A 17,182-nucleotide genomic window follows, 5' to 3' on the forward strand; every position below is an offset into this window, starting at 1 on the left:
TATACGACCAAGTTACGTATACGCATTACTTTAAGAACTTTTTAAGGTCACTATACTATGGAATTAAATCGATTTATATTGTCTATGACGATAAAATAATACGCTCCAGTTCAAGCAGTCTCAAAAAAATCGAAATAGCTCTTTTCATTCATATCACATTTAAAGTAATTAATCACTATAGTAAAAACCTAATATGTGCATATATATAATGCATATATATTAATATATAATGCATTTTAACTTGAAAATATATTTCCTTTAAAAAGCAATTTTAACTTGAAAACATATTTCCTTTAAAAAATATTGAAAACAAATGTATAATATTAATGATTAGTCTGTATTGAATGTTAATTTAATTGTAGATCTAAAAAACCATCGTACATTTGTTATCTATTTACTCTCTAAGTTGGATTTGTTAACGAAAATTATTTTTTAATAATTCCACGATTGAAATGTCTCTGGCATACATGGGGACCGACAACAAAAATATAAAAACAATCTAGCAATACTAATTTGAATAGTGAAGACTAATAGTGAATAACGTTGGTTATCATAATCTTAGATATAATAATTATTTCCATTCTTATTGCATTCCATCATTTCTTCAAAAACGGACAGGGAATCAAAAAAAGCTACGGAAACATTTTCACTATTCACAATCCTATCGACATCGATGAGAACGGGCCTAGGATGGAGGGATGTCAAACGTCAACGTGACGTTTAACATTTCATTTTGTCATACAATTCCTTATTGTATGCTTCGATTTTTTTTTAATGAGATTTATACAAATATTTTTTAACTATAAATCTGATGCAAAATTTTAGGGAAATGCATAAATGACAGAAAATTTTGTTTCGTATAGTAATGCAAACCATTAACATGTATGTTGCATGTATCATGTAGGTATATTATTGCTATTATGTCCCAGAAGGCGTTGAATTGCATGGTACAAATAAGGTGTTATCCTGATATTATTACTATATAAGTAATTCTGACTCTGATATAGTACATTGGTTTAGTGTCAACAACTAACTATAAAACAAAATGTATCAAGTTTACTAATCCAGACGCATAGGTTTGTCAAAAGTAAGATATATGTAAAAAAATGCCTGGCACCTTTAGTTACTTTCATAGTATAATAAGATCTTATGACAATTTACTTTGTCGGCAGCCGATATAAATAGGTTTTTTTCCTAAAGAAGATGTTTTTTCGCGGAAGGACGAAAGTCCCAAAGAAGTAAATTTAAGGAAGTATTGACTGTTGCTTTTCTGTATAAACTTGATAATTTCATAAAATATAAATTACTTTACGTATAAAAAATTTGAGCTCACGTAGGTGTGTGCTTTTCTCGATATGTCAACACTCAGCAGTTTCGCAACATGAAACCGAATATAATATTTCAAGTCCTTTGGTTAGTGTTTTTGAAATTATAAGAAATGTCCAAAATTACGTTGCAGTGTTAGTAAAATAAAGATCGCCATATTGAAATATCGTTTGCCTTGCTGAGCTCACCAAGCTGTTTATATGCCAATTTGGCTTTACCTTCCAATTGACTGCGAAACTAAATGAGGTTCGAAACATCAACGCCAAGTATTCCGATAATAGCTGTAGCACCAATGGACATATTCTTGAATCCTGGAAATACGACGAATGGTGGCTTTTAACATTTAACTTGCCTTTTTAGTTGAATTGAACTAGGTTCCGACTACACTCCGAGTTTTTGTTTAACAAATGCTTAATTTCTGACGCAAGTTCGTCCGATTTTCGTCGACGTTTTCCCAAAAAATATTAACACGGCTGGTGTATAAGGTACTTTCGTTTGCATAGCAGTGAATGTTGCTGATTTGAAACAAGTCATTGATTTGCAGAAGAAAGAGAGAAGATGATAGGCGTGACGCCGTTTTGCAGAAGCAACTACAATAAGCGTGGGATTTGCACCCCATGAGCACTGTACAATACGGAATGATCAGTTTCATACCCTGAAGTATAACATCGGCGCCATAGTCACCAACAACGTTCAGATCATCCAGAGAGACACACATCTGTCCTCATTGGTAATATACAAAAAAAGGACCGCATCTCATCCCAATTCCGCTGACCGGTAGTGCCACACTCAGCGGCAGCTTACAAAGCGATGGCGTGAGAAGCACGCAACCTTTACTGTACTGCGGACGAAAAAGTGGTTCTACGATCACAAAGGGGGATCGACGATAACCTTGTGGCCGTCCGGACGAGAAGTCAGTAAAAGGTCCGAAGGGGAATATGACCCTCCACGTCTGGTATCCACGAATGTTAGTTCGTGATGTATGTCATTCGACGTATTAGGCAATAAAATCGCCAATAATGACGATCTCTGCGGATAGGATCTGCTGCAGCACGGAACCTGCAGCTAGTTGGACGTGCTCAACCGTGCAAACCATCGCAGTCTACGCGCAGCCAGACTGGATTGGCTTTTACTGGATTACGGAAATATGTTTAGCGAAATAAAAAAATTTAAGTCGATCACAATCTAATTATCTCTAGACATGATTATTTTTTCGCTTTCGAAAATACGTGTATGCATCATTCCCACTATAAACGGGCATTAATTCACGGCTGTGAGTGCTATAGTAAATATTATAAACCAGCGGTAAGTTGCCATCCTAGTAGAATGTCATAGTATCGTTTACGCATATAACTGTGATGCATCCAAGGCTTGACTTTGCAATTCTGCACGGCCTGCCGTTAGTTTTAGCACTACAAAAATAATTAGAAATTCAAACATTTGTTTCAGTTTAACACGTAGGTAAAGCTATTCTGTATTTTAGGAATCATCATTACAGAAGCTGATTATACAGTAGATATATACTTTGCAGTTTATAGCTTTATAGAACAACTATTAATATCACTAGTAATTGTATATATAATGATTATAAGTATTATTGAATTAATCATTTTATTTAAAATATTTTATTAAATTTTTAAGTCGACATTAGTATATAGATCTTCAAGGTACAAGGTATCACTTGATCGATACCTATATAATATTTATATGTAATAAATATAAAATGTGGATATTTTGTGGTAAAAGTTGGTGTTGGATGTCTGTTGAAGTTACGCCAGGTAAAATGAGAAGATAAATGCCACCACAATGCACGGAGAGTCGCGTAAAGCTGCAAGACGACCGCATAAAAGCCAATACATACGTTAAACTTTTGTTTATAAATGGTACTCGTGAATTTGTTCGATCTTTAGGTTCAAGCTAAAAATAATTCATTACTTTATATGTTTTAAATGTAGATATTATTTTATTGAGTTTAATGTTATAGTAATATTATGTTTACATTACAACTTTTCCTGGCTTTCGTTTCTGAAATTTCCAAAAAAAAGTTAAAGTAAGTTTACAATTTATTAATTAAAATTACTTGCCTACTATAGAACAAGACGCATTGTAATTAATATTACGTAATTTTTGTTGAATTCATTAATTAATTTGCTGTAATTAGGTATTGCAGCAAAATTCTCAGACCATAAATTTATTGAAAATATCGGATATATTTTATTCGTTGGCTAATCGCTATAAGGTATTTAACAAAATAATTAAAAAGTGTTGGTTTGTGAATGTTCAAAAAGAACGCATTTTAAGTCATCTTTCTGTATTTAAACTAAGAATCCTTACTTAATTTTTTTACAAGTCTCAACAATAAGCGTGAAATTATTATTTAATGATTTACCTTTACTACAACTAAATTTTACGAAGTTGGTAGTCAAATATTTTTCATAACAAGTTCTCAACGATATTATCGTTCTACAGTATTCTACATCTCAAAGCTACTTCGAATTATTTCATACGATCACGCGGCGACCTGAGGAATATATCCAGTTTGTAGAGAAGCCTTGTTGAGTGTGGATGTGTGTCAGTCGCCTGATATTCGGTGAGTTAAGTCTTAAATAAATTACCTTATTGATAGTGTAGGAACGGACACGGACAGAGACACGGCAACTTTTTCTAATTTTGATAACAGAATCGTCCCATGGCCTATCAAACCTGTTTGGGCGGCTGACTGGTGTGCACGAATTTGTTATCGTCATTTCAAATACGTCGTTAATTCCCATGCAGTTAACTGTACTTTGATGAAAATTTCATTCAAAGCTTTGACAAATTCGAAAACAACTGTTTGTTCTGTTTTAGTAAAACATGGTTAAGAAGAACAGCTTGGAAGCGTCGAGCAGTGGCAAGTCGGAAGCCACAGAAACGACCCCACTTGTAGCCAAAGTAAGTGTCCTTCGCTATGTTCAAACTTTGTAATAGATGCAATTGTTATGTTGTCGGTACATCCACATGTTAGGTCAGATCGTTAAAACGGATGTCTTGACAAATTGATCGTGTTTAAATGACATTAATCGATTTTGATTAAAAGTAGTTACGATAGATATAATAGTGAAATATTACTATCGCTGTGATCGGTTTGTATCGTCCGTACCTACATGAAAATGTTTTACAACCGTCATTTTGTAATTCTCACGTCGCTGGATTGGAATAATATTATCATAATATTTTCGTTGCTATTTATAACTTTACACTTATTTATAATTCTAATTAATTTGATATACCAAGGACATGAGATTCTGTCTGAATCTTGGATTATAATATATATCTGACATATTAAAGCTTAGAAACCGGTTTCGTAATTTATATATGATAGGATGATCGTTCTCAGGCTTAAATATATTATTTTGTTGCGCAACCCACATAATGAAGGCAAAAAACCATACAAGTTCTTCTGGTGTTGGGTTACTACGATGTCGAAGGGAAGTGTCTAATGAACTTTTAACAACGAACGTACAATTAAACGGAAATACTGATATTTATATCTATTTTAAATTCATTCTATTTTTCTTTAGCAATATTAGTAGGTATATCAATTTAATGTATACCATATCATATCGGTATCTATATTCTGCGGTTAGATTAAATGACTTTTCTAATTGTAGAACTATTTAAGAATACATTTGTTGGAATACTTTCTTGAAATTCCATTTAGGTAGGTAGGTACGTACCTGCAAAGTTTAAGCCAGATAGTAATATCCAGATATAGTATATTTATTTAAAATGCCCAATAATTTTACTATACTTACCAATTTCAACCTATAAGAAATTGAATTTAAGTAAAAGAAAAAACTCTCGAGATTAATATAGGTTACATATTTTATGTAGGTATGTAGAATTTGTTTCTCTTTACGATAGTGATCTTAATTTTCAAATAACATTCGCCAAGGTTTTTAAAAATTCAATACTTTCATTTCGAATGTGTTCTCATTTACTTTCAAGTTACTTCCATATAAGTAAAGTAAATATTTATCAGGTAAAAATTTAAGTCGTCTTGTGTTTATAAATCACGAAGTATCTACAGTATGAAATATTTATTACAATTTCCAGAGCATGCCTGCGTTTTTATATTCGTACGACGAATACAGTTTCTTTATTAAGATCGGTATATATTTCACGTGTTTTCACTCACATATTTGATATCAATTGTATGTTTTTGAGATTTGAATAATATCTTGAATGAGCTGCGTGTTAATAATATCAAAATTATATAACCTTTAAGAAAATTGAGCGCTAAATTATAGGGTTTATACTTTTGGTTTAATATTTAAATAAATAATATCTGCATAAAAACAAACAACTTATAATATAATATAACAGTTACGCGGCTTAAAGTGGTGAAAGCGTTTTTAAAATTAAAAGGTCTAAGTGTATACCTACTTTAAATTACCTGTTACCCGCCTCGACTTTGTAAGGTTACTTATATATATCTCATAATTTTTTTTTTGTAAAGGTATACATAATAGTAAAATAATACATAGTATCTATATACCCACATATAATAAGTGTCGAGCCTAGTGGTATCTTATTCCGTACACTGCTAATAATAAATCTTACTTGGTCGCAACACGTTTATTTCAATGCGTTCATTCAAATCAAGTCTTGTAAATAACGCTCCATTACAATGTGTACGGCAAAATTTATTCACAAAAAAACGTTAAAAATATTATTCATTTTGATAAGGATTGATATTGTGTGACAAAGACATCGATTAAAGTTGTCACGTTTGTTTTTCAATTTTTAGACATTAAACGGATACCGGGACTTATGAGCGCGTTAATGATACGCTGTGCGTGTTGTACTTAGAAGGTATACTGAAGATCTGTAATTATTTCCACAACGTTTGTCTGTACTCATAACGAGCGTCAGCATTCGTTTTGAAAGCGCTTCCGATAATTTTCCTGACGCCTACTAAACATAACAAGAGATATACTTCAATATAATATAAATATCTACTAGGTAGGTAATAGATATATACATAATGTGAAACGTATACAAATCAGACAACGTATATTTTTCTCAGCAATTGCCACTGCAAGTATAATATTAATAAATAATAAGAGGTCCTTTGCAAGGAAGTCTATATTCCAACTGCCTGTGTATTGTATTGTACCCAACTTTTTTATTTCAAATGGATGAATAATAAGGTCCAAATTTAAATGATGTTGTGACGTCTATTAAAAATCTTATACAGGGTAATTACTTGAACTTAAACATTTCTCACTAGCGTGTTGGAAACGAGTTATTTTAAGTACGCAAGTTATAGTAGATTAAAATAATAATAGTGTACACACACACATATATTTATTTCACAATAATTATTAATTTTAAACATGGTCTTTTATTAAAAATAAATTTGTGACCACTTTATGTTATTCAAATATCTCAATTTTAAGTCAGTGTCATTAAATTAATTTGTTAAATTTCTTAAAATGTATATGTATAGTTATATACCAAAATAAAACTGAACTAAATTCAATATTTGAAACAGTTACTATGTAAGTAATTAAATATATCTGTTTGTGTATTACGATAGATTATTATTATATAGGTTATATAAATATCTATGTAGGTACATAAAGTATTTTTAAAAGATTTTAAGACTCAATTAAACGAACCCATATTTATTAAAAAATTAAATGGAAGAAAATCAAAAAAGGCGGCAGACGAAAAATATAATTTTAACTCAAAAAGATAAATTGACATAAGTGATTTTGCTTATTCTTATCTTAAAGTGATGGTTAATTAAATATCAGGTTATCTGTCGACTTAGTAATTAAGGAAACTTCAAAAATATTTTTTAAAGTTTTTATCATAAAACATCGATAGCAATTATTATGAAGTATTTTATTCACCACATTCAAACTATGGTTGTCTTTAAATATAAATAGTCATTTCTTATCATTAAACAAGTATTTCACTGAAAAGTAAACTCACAATGGAACATTGTTTAAGCAAATGATAAGTCCAGTGACACCAGATCTTTACAAAATATTTACGCCAGTAAACTCGTTTTTAATAGAACTAGATACTCCGCGTGCTTCTATGTTATTACCGTTTTATCCCTGTGGGTGATAGCGAGATGAAATGTAACGTATTATCGTTCGCAATAAATATCTAACGTACTATCTAACGTCTATCTAACTTAAAAACATATTTTCGAATGAGACTAGATCCGAAGTAGATTCTTAGATTAACGCATTCTAAAAAATGAATTATTCACCTTTATGATATAATATAAAATAGATACAAACAAAAGTACTACAGGTGTAGAAGCTTACTATCTCGCATTTAAATCAGAGAAGGAAAGGGGGAGAAGACACATTATGAATATTTTTACATTATTTATATTTCAAGGTTGAATTAGATTGGATCATTAATATTATATAGTTAGCGTATTTTTTTTATAATTGTATTGTTTGGTCTTTGGAAAAGTTTGTCGAATGTATGTAAAGAAAATCTTCATATATTAAGTATAAAAAGTATTTTAATAATCTTCTACATTGTCGTTTACGTGATTTTTGATAGATACTGTTATGGCATGTTATGTTATGGTTATCTACCAAAATATTAAAGAATTAAATATGAAAAATAAAAAGTAAAATCATATACTACCTATCCTATAAAACTCTGTGTGGTACGAGCATTATGTATAAGTAAATATATTTATTTACTGATAAAGTCTTGGTATTTTTATTATACATTAAAAGTACAGAAACTAAATGATATTTTTTCACATCAAACAAACCTCGACCTGCAGCTAACTGCGTTACGTGTTTTAGGTTGAAAATGGCGGTAATGGAGACGACCCGATTAAAGAAACCAGCGGCGGAGGACTCTCTATGAAACAGACAGCTTTCCTGATCGCCGGGGAAATGGCCGGCAGCGGTGTACTAGCTCTTCCACGAGTTCTCGTTAAAACTGGTAAGTCTTAAGTCCATTACAATACAAGTTAACGTAGCCATTGAAATTATAACAGTTAAGCGATGCGAATTAATTTAAAAATTATTTGGATGTTACATTATATTATGGATTTATATTTATATGTACTTATATGTTTGTAATTTATTTAAAGTTATATAAATAAATAAAGTTAAAGGTAAACAAAGTTATGCTATATGACCATGACATATACCGCTGTGAGCACATTATACTGAGCAGATGATGAGAGACGATAATATTATATAAATTTAAATACATTGACAACAGCGAAACTATAAGATGAATAAATGAGACTTTAATTATTTTACATTAGTTCTAATATTCATATTTAATTTATGTACTTATGATCCTAGTATTAGTACATATTATTTGTGGACAAAATATATTTCAAATGTATTTATAAGGCCAGCGGATTGTTATACCATGCTTGCTTATTATGCGAATATTGATGTGTAGTTTTGCCGGCGAATTTTAATTCGATGTCTTATTTTTCATACAATAAGGGAAGTATAGCTAAACATTCTATATTTACAATAATAAATATAAAAAGCAACATCTTATCCTCGAGCTTTGTTCTATTATATTCTCCCATGGGTGTCGTCGCTAGCTTATAAGACTATGGATTCATGATAAAGATATAAATTAAAAGTAAGGGTAATAAGCCATTATTTTTTGTAAGAAGTAAAGGATAAAAAATGGTTTTTGTGGGATATCCCTAAGAGATAGACATATACCATCGCGGAGTTTTTTGTAGACCTTTTTAAAGTGTACAATACTGTAGTGTACATTATTTTTATCTAACTTGTAGTCTCCAGCAAGCATATGCAATGCAAGCGCAAAAAATATGTTTATTTACGACATCACATTAAAAACCTTTAAAATTGTCAGTATTTCTCTACTATATTATGCATGTGTTATACATATAAACTTTCCTCTTGAATCACCATATATTACAATAAAATTGCTATAAAAGATCTAAGCATACATAGGGATAGACTATGTATTGTTAACTATGTAGTGATTACAGTATTAATACGAAAATTTATGTAATTACATTAGAAATTTTCAATTGGCAGCCACAAAGACGAAATTAATCTTTTACTTTTATAGTTTTTACGATAACTTCATGAAATTAATTTAGCGACCACAATCTTATATTTTCATTGTTTTACTTTTGTTTATGTAAATTAAAGGCTCTCCTGATCACGTGCACCCGACGGTAATCAACGCCACCACCAACGGTAGCATAAATGTTGAATCCTTTATGCTTTAGGCATGTTGGCTTCATCTCCCGTTAAACCCGGAATCAATTACAGAAAATATAAATATAAATATTGCTGTATAATATGCGATGAGTGGGTACCCAGAAATTAATACTTGTAAAGCGCACAATAGATTTTCGGAGACCCGTATCAACGGAGATAGTACGAATCTATTTAGGTACCTACTAGATGAAAACCTGGCTTCGCTAGCGTAAAATAAACTATAAAAGTATAAATATATCAACTACCGTACCCCTGTACGAAATTATTATTTGGAACACATTTTCTGAATGCACCCGTAAACGTCAAACATGGCCGCCCGTTGAACTTCATGATATTGAATTTCATGGATTTAATATCGAAATATCTTGATTATACGAATTTTACGGATACACATTATCGACTAAATATTTTTAACGATCTATAATTATGGATAGGTTTCGATCGGGTCTATCGTGGTTCTGTACGAATATATCTATATTATTTATATAGATATAATCGAATAATTACAATAAATAAAAAATAGTACCAAATAATTTATACGTAAATATCCAACTGATACAAATATAAAAAAACAAACAAGCCACGTCATACTAATGTTACATAAGATTTTAAATGATTATATATATTTGTATTTTCATAATTTGATTAAACATTAACTGGCTCACTTAAAACTAAATTTCGAAACTTTAAAACATTGACCACGAAACTGTTTTTGTTTTCGAATCGAATTTTGTCTCTTTCCTATCACTGAGTTTCGAATGAGACGATAATAGGCCAGAACCAGTTTGACATGTGGTTATGTTAATGAGCCGGACTATCAACTTCACAGTTTTCAGATTTCGTAGTAGTTGATACAATAAAGTTATTTGATTATGATATTTTAATAATTATCTGTGTATTCTAGCACTGTAACTTTAATTTTCCCTTTTCTATTATACCTTGTTCTAACGTTTACATTCTTAACCAGAACAATATTTAAAAAAAAATACAAGTATTGCTAGTTACATCATTTTCTATTTATATGAAAAAAAGTATGCGACTTGATGTAATAATTATGCAACAAACCATAGCGTTCACAAGGTTTTATAATATATTGGGATTGTTTTAATTTTCTATAAATATTCTAATAGTACTAGGTGGAAGTTATATTAATAAAATACAAGACGACTGGGCTTATAACATATTTAAAAAAATCTACTAGGTTTTTAATTAACGTGTTCTATAACTTCTATAACTTTCTATTGCTGGTCACCACTAAACTTTGACGGAAACCCAACGTAAACTGGGCCCTATTTTAGAAATAGTAGGTATATATTTATCTATGCTAATAAATGACATGTATTATTTGTGCGCACTATGCATAAATGATAATACTCCATCGAGATACATAAATCCTCTATATTAGATGAAGCTCGTTCCGTAGAAAGCATAAAATACAGTATTGTTTTTGTTATATAGTAGCTGCGCTTCGCAGTTTCACTCGCTTTAAATTTAGATGATTGACCGGACAAGCGTGATTTTCATGTTAATTTAATTGTTAATTTCAAGCTTCATTAAAAGTATAACACCTCGCCTTATTGCCTCCACTGATGATAGGTAGGCTGGTTATTAGCCCAGAGGTTCGGAATTGCGATGCCACGGGGAAATGCTGCTAGCATTCTTGTCGCCATTCCTACATACACGCGGTCATGATTTATGTAGTTACCAATTTTAATTTATATTTGTATATATTTAAGGACTTAATGTTCTCGTATATTTCCTGTATGATAGATAATATGTTCTTTATTTAAATATAATTTTAGTCAATGCCACGCTCAATTTTTTATGTTACAAATACGACACATTCGCCTCCTTTTGTAAATCAATAGCAGTATGACTAAACCTTTTGACGCAATTACCGACAAAATTATAAAATTTACTGGATAAAATATCGTTCACTCGATTGTGTTGAATGCACGTATAGAACGAGAATAAAAACAAGTATTCATATAGGTAGAATTATATTAATTTAATAATTCATTATAAAAAAAAACAACATTCAAATTGAAATGACTAGGATTATATGCGATTTTCTTATTTATATATGCGAGATACACACAGGTTGATATTGATTTTTTTTGCATAAATTCGCTATTTTATTAGATAGATTAGGTAAATCCAAATATCATAATTACCATTAAGATTGAATAACGTATTATTACCAACGCGATAGGTATCAGACTTTTTATATATTTTTTCAAGGTTTAAACATGTCATTCGATCTATCTCGGATTAACTATTTTTGTTCGTTGGTAGCAATTTGTCTTCATTTTTAATAAATGTAGTAATTGTTTATGGAAATACATTAATTTATTTGATCGATATAATTTGACTGTATAATTCTGATTTCTGATGAAGTCTTGAAATTTTAGACTTACCAGGTTCGTAGTTATTTCCATTGGGAAGTGGTACGCGGGTGGCTCCTTGATCATAGTTAGTAAGTTGATTTATCAACATCTCCTTGGCTTATATGACCAAGTACAAAAAGTTTTTGTATTACCTAAGCAACACTGCAACTAGGTGGATTGGCAAAAAGATTATATTTTGTGTTAATTTTAATGAAAACTTATAAGTATTCGATTGTGGAGAACTTTATTTAAAGTTTGTTTGCAACTACTGTTGTAAAACATGAAAAAATTAATATTTTACTTTATTGAACTTGTAGTTGAAATTTATCAAATACTCCAGTCGTACACAAATGTCGAGATTCTTACTTATCTAGATCTTTGTTAAAAATCGTTTATGCTCTAAAGTTTATAATGAAGTACATCAATTTATAAATGTATTTTGTCACTCTTTAAAGGTTATTTTTCAAAATAACCACTGACCTTAAAATAATAATGTCCTCCTGATTGAGCCATAGTGGCCATTTTCATGAGATACTAGCAAACTGTAATACGTATGAAAGTACCTATACAAGTGTGTAGTGTGCGCCCACTCTAATATTCTGATGCGACGGATATCCAACACGACTGGACTCTGAAGTTGAAACACTACCCACTTTCAGACCCCGGACTGCTACTCAGAATTTCTCCACAGTAGAAACTTAGAGAAAACTCTAACACTAAAAGTTTGTTTAATATCCATAGAATAAAAAAAGAAAAAACTATGAAATTGTTCCTTATGTTCTAGTCATACTTAGTTCAAACAATAGTAATTCTACTCATAAGTAGATATGTGTTCAAGTACCTTTTTCTTCATTCTAGGATGGTTCGGCGTGCCCCTCATAGTGCTGATGTGCCTTATCGCAGCATTCAGCGGGAAACGTCTTGGTGACTGTTGGACCATCATCGAAGGTCGCGATCCTGAAATGAGGACCAGAAAGAGAAACCCCTACGCCATTATCGCTGAACAGTCACTGGGAAAAATGTGGAGGTATTTCCTCACGTTTATCTTACGAGTTAGATATAAATATAAAACACGTTCTCAGTTATAAATAGTTTCAGAATCCAACTTAAAGCATTTATTTAATCTCCCACGTCTTTTCGCGCCATTTAAGTAGATTATTAGCATTTAAATGTTTTAAAAACATTAAATTACGAGGCGGAATATTAAAAAGGTCAAAGTTAGCGATTATAGTTTCATTAATAACTGAAAGTTAGACCTTTTTCTCGCTTGTTTGCTTACGTCACAGGTAAACTTCAGATGTTTCAGAATCGGTCAAATTATGAGATTTATACATTATCTTTATTTTAAAAAATACCAAAATGTTTTTATAAATAATGATGAACTAGTTCAGCAGTAGCGACTTTGCTCTTTAATTATCTGGTATAAACTGTGTAAAATATAATCGATCTTAGTGTACCTGTTTTATATTTAAATCATTTTGTAAAAAGGTTAATCGCTGGGCATTACTATCAATGATCACAAAATGTTTTTTGTTAAATAGGCAATTAAATTAATTCTAGTGAAATTTCTCGAAGAGAATTTTTCCATTACTTTGTTAAATTTGAAACGGGTTGTCCTACATATTGTCACTCCTCAATCGTGTTGTTTTATCGATTCGGAAATATTTAAAATCAAGGAAAAGACAATCTATCTATGAGCAAATGATTTAGGAAGATTAGCAGCCGTGACCGAACATCTATGATGTCACTTCGAAACTAATAAAGACTCTGTAAATACTCTGTAATTTCTTTCAGTGTTGCTGTATCTCTGGCGATAATAATTACACAATTTGGTGTGGCAGTGGTGTACTTACTGCTGGCTGCGCAGATCGTTGAGCAACTATTCTTGACCTTGATGCCGACCGTCACCATTTGCATCTGGTATCTGGTCGTTGTCGGTGCGATGACACCACTTATGCTTTTTGGCAGCCCTAAAGACTTCTCGTAAGTGAAAATTAGGATAAAAATGTGACAAATTATACAAAATTGTCGGAAATGTTTGTTTTGAATCATAAATATATGTTTCCACCCTCCCTGGATATTTATAATTAATAAATATCGTTCTATATTTATGCTTTTCTTTTGTTTTCCAACGAGGATAATGTACATTGTTTTGATAATACTTTGGCCCAATAGTATCCTAACCTAAATATTTTTTTTTTTACTTCCAGCTTCATGGGTGTCATTGCTTTCTTCTCAACTTTCGTGGCTTGCATTCTCTATTTCATTCAGATGATGAATGACATTAGACCGTTTGGCACGTTCCGTTGGGGTATTCACGGGTTCATGGATTTCTTCCTCGCGTTCGGTACAATCATGTTCGCCTTCGGAGGCGCTTCTACCTTCCCAACTATTCAAAATGATATGGCTGATAAGTCCAAGTTTAATAAGAGCTTGCAGTACAGCTTTCTTGGTAAGTTAACATTAAGTGTGGACATTATTTTGCATATCAAGAAGTTGAATCATCTTTTTTTTACTAAGAAGAAATATTATTAATGTCATAAAGTTTATAATTACAGTAATAGTTATGGAAGGAAGTTGGCGTTTCATCCAAAATATCTTCAATTTAATAATCTGTTTTGTTGCAGCGATCCTGGCTTTATATATCCCAATAGCAGTAGCAGGATACGCAGTGTACGGCGAGTCTGTTGGCCCCAACTTTATTACTTCCCTGTCAGCCACCCCATTGACTCTCGTCGGCAACGTACTCATGGCGGTTCATCTTGTATCCGCTTTCATCATCCTCATCAATCCAGTCTGCCAGGAAATGGAGGAGCTTTACAGTATTCCTAGAGGTATTTTATTTTCTTAGTAGCACTAATTGATGGCTATGTACTACCGCGAAGTACTAGCTAAATGAACGTAATGGCATTATAGCTTAAAAAACAAAAATGGTTAATTCATTGTGTTATCGTCCCCTCAAAACAAATCCCTATTTTGATCTAATTGTTACAGATTCAGTAGGATACCGTACTTTGGTTCGTTTATCTATCATGGCGGGTATACTCTTCATTGGAGAGAGTATTCCCCGTTTCTACACAATCTTGGCTCTTGTCGGTGGAACCACAATCGCCTTACTAACTTTCGTGTTACCGTCTTACTGCTATCTGAACCTCGTCAACCAAACTCCAAGAGAGGGACAAGCTCCTGTGTAAGTGATTGTTTTAATAATTGATATACTTTACTATATAAGTAACATTAACATACTGGCTTAAAAGTACATTATATGACGAGTATGTTACAATATGACACAATCATATCATGACCCGTACTGCTGTGAATGACAAATTACAGTACCTAATATGTACTTAAATAATATCAGATCGGATTATTCGGTTACGGATTGGATACAGCCATCGACATCGGTACTGCAAGAAATATTCCTCATATTAAAAATGCGTCACCAACCTTGGGAACTAAGTTGTTATGTTCCTTGTGCGTAGTTGTGTTTAGTTACACTGGCTCACTCATGATTCAAAGGGAGACATAACAATTGCACCCACACACACACGCACAACAACATGAAGCGTTAATAGCGCAATGGTATTGCTATGTCAAACAGAAGCAATTGGTGATATATGATGAGTGGATGGCATCTATTCAGACCCAGGCGGAGAACATCGGTCGGATTTAGAGATTTTGGCCCCGGGACACAAAGGATTGGGCAGGGCCGGATCTACCATACGGCTTTTTGGGCTTCAGCCCAGGGCCCCGTGGATTCAAGGGGGCCCCAGCTAAGTCAAGTCAAAGTCAAAAATAGATGATAATGCGTAACTTTATTAAATTAAACAGATCGTATGGTTTGCAGCCCAGCGAGTCCTGCAATTAATCAAACCCATTCAATTAATTTAATTCAAGTCTAGATAGTCTATTCAGATATGTCTTAGGTGGACACCTAGTAGAACACTACTAGGAGTCCACCTAAGACATAGAATAGACATAGACAATAAGACATTTCGAAGCCCCCACACCCACTAACAAGTGGGTGTGGGGGCTTCGAAATAATTGTCCAAATGAATTGGACACAACACATAATTGTGTAGATAGATTGAAAATAGTTTTATTTGTATTTTATTTTACTTATTCTATTCATGTGGTTTACTAGTTGATATCGTAATGTTTTAACAAATATTTTTGTTTGGTTCCCGATCTTGTAAATGGCCCGAGTCTGTTGTACCGATGTCCTCTAAATCCGGCCCTGTAAATATGTTTGCAGACCTAACCTACTTTTTGAAACTTGACCTATATCAAATATTTTATTGTTATAATATTTACCTAGTTAAATCTACAAGAAATATTTTATTACAGCGAGGTTGCTGGCTGGGTTAAGCTGGTTTGCTGGGAGGTGATCGTAATAGGCGTGGTCGGCGGTCTTGCTGCCACTTACAGCGCTACTAGCGCCATCTTCAGCACATCGCAAGCAATACCTTGCTACTTGCGGTAGAGCGCCATCTAGCGGAAATACTTTCGATAAGACTTATGGCGTTACATTTATTCAACTACAGAGAACACCTTTTTCTAACGCTTTTTTTTCTCAAGTTTCTTATCAAAATGTGAATGTGATCAAATAATTACTCACAGATCACTTTAAAATTAGTCAAGACAAAATAATAACAATTACAAAACTAGTTTTTTTTCACTATTAATAATAGTGAGCGTATATTTTATATAATTACGGTAAATATTACCGTAATGATCATTTACAATTAATTATTTTCAAATTATATCTAAGAATTAGATATAATATTCTTCATTAGCCATAGAATAATGTTCTATAGTTAAAAATCTAATTATAGTTTTTTTTTTTATTTACTTCTATAAGTATATTTTTATTATTTTCTAAATCATTGCAGGGAGACAATGTTGTGTTGATTTACATAATTGATTATTGACAAATAATATAATCAAAGGTTTATACGTGTTATAAGGATATTAATCGATTACAACTATATTGAAAATGTAGCGTTGGTTACATTTTTCAACTAATCGTGCGAATGAGTTGTTCTATTATATTCTTGTAATAAGACAATTATTTTTAATTAAATAAAATATGGGATATGGTGTTTTATTTATTAAATAACACACACACATAATACCTTTTGAAACAATATTAGAAATAAGAGTATACTCGGTCGAATTACTCGATAAAAGTTAGACGCACGAAAATACCTTTAAGTG

General features: G+C 31.8%; 1 protein-coding gene across 1 annotated transcript; it reads left to right on the forward strand.

Moving 5' to 3' along the window:
- The first annotated feature begins 3,795 nt into the window (after nucleotides 1-3,795).
- Nucleotides 3,796-16,580, forward strand: LOC125075805 (amino acid transporter AVT1D-like). The gene is made up of 9 exons (XM_047687575.1): nucleotides 3,796-3,916; nucleotides 4,174-4,257; nucleotides 8,154-8,295; nucleotides 12,824-12,992; nucleotides 13,760-13,948; nucleotides 14,176-14,417; nucleotides 14,593-14,799; nucleotides 14,960-15,155; nucleotides 16,313-16,580. The coding sequence occupies exons 2-9, from the start codon at nucleotides 4,180-4,182 to the stop codon at nucleotides 16,446-16,448; spliced, it is 1,359 nt and encodes a 452-aa protein (XP_047543531.1). The 5' UTR covers nucleotides 3,796-3,916; nucleotides 4,174-4,179; the 3' UTR covers nucleotides 16,449-16,580.
- Nucleotides 16,581-17,182: the final 602 nt, after the last annotated feature.

This window comes from Vanessa atalanta, chromosome Z, assembly GCF_905147765.1.
Source record: "Vanessa atalanta chromosome Z, ilVanAtal1.2, whole genome shotgun sequence".
In the NCBI taxonomy this organism is placed as follows: domain Eukaryota; kingdom Metazoa; phylum Arthropoda; class Insecta; order Lepidoptera; family Nymphalidae; genus Vanessa; species Vanessa atalanta.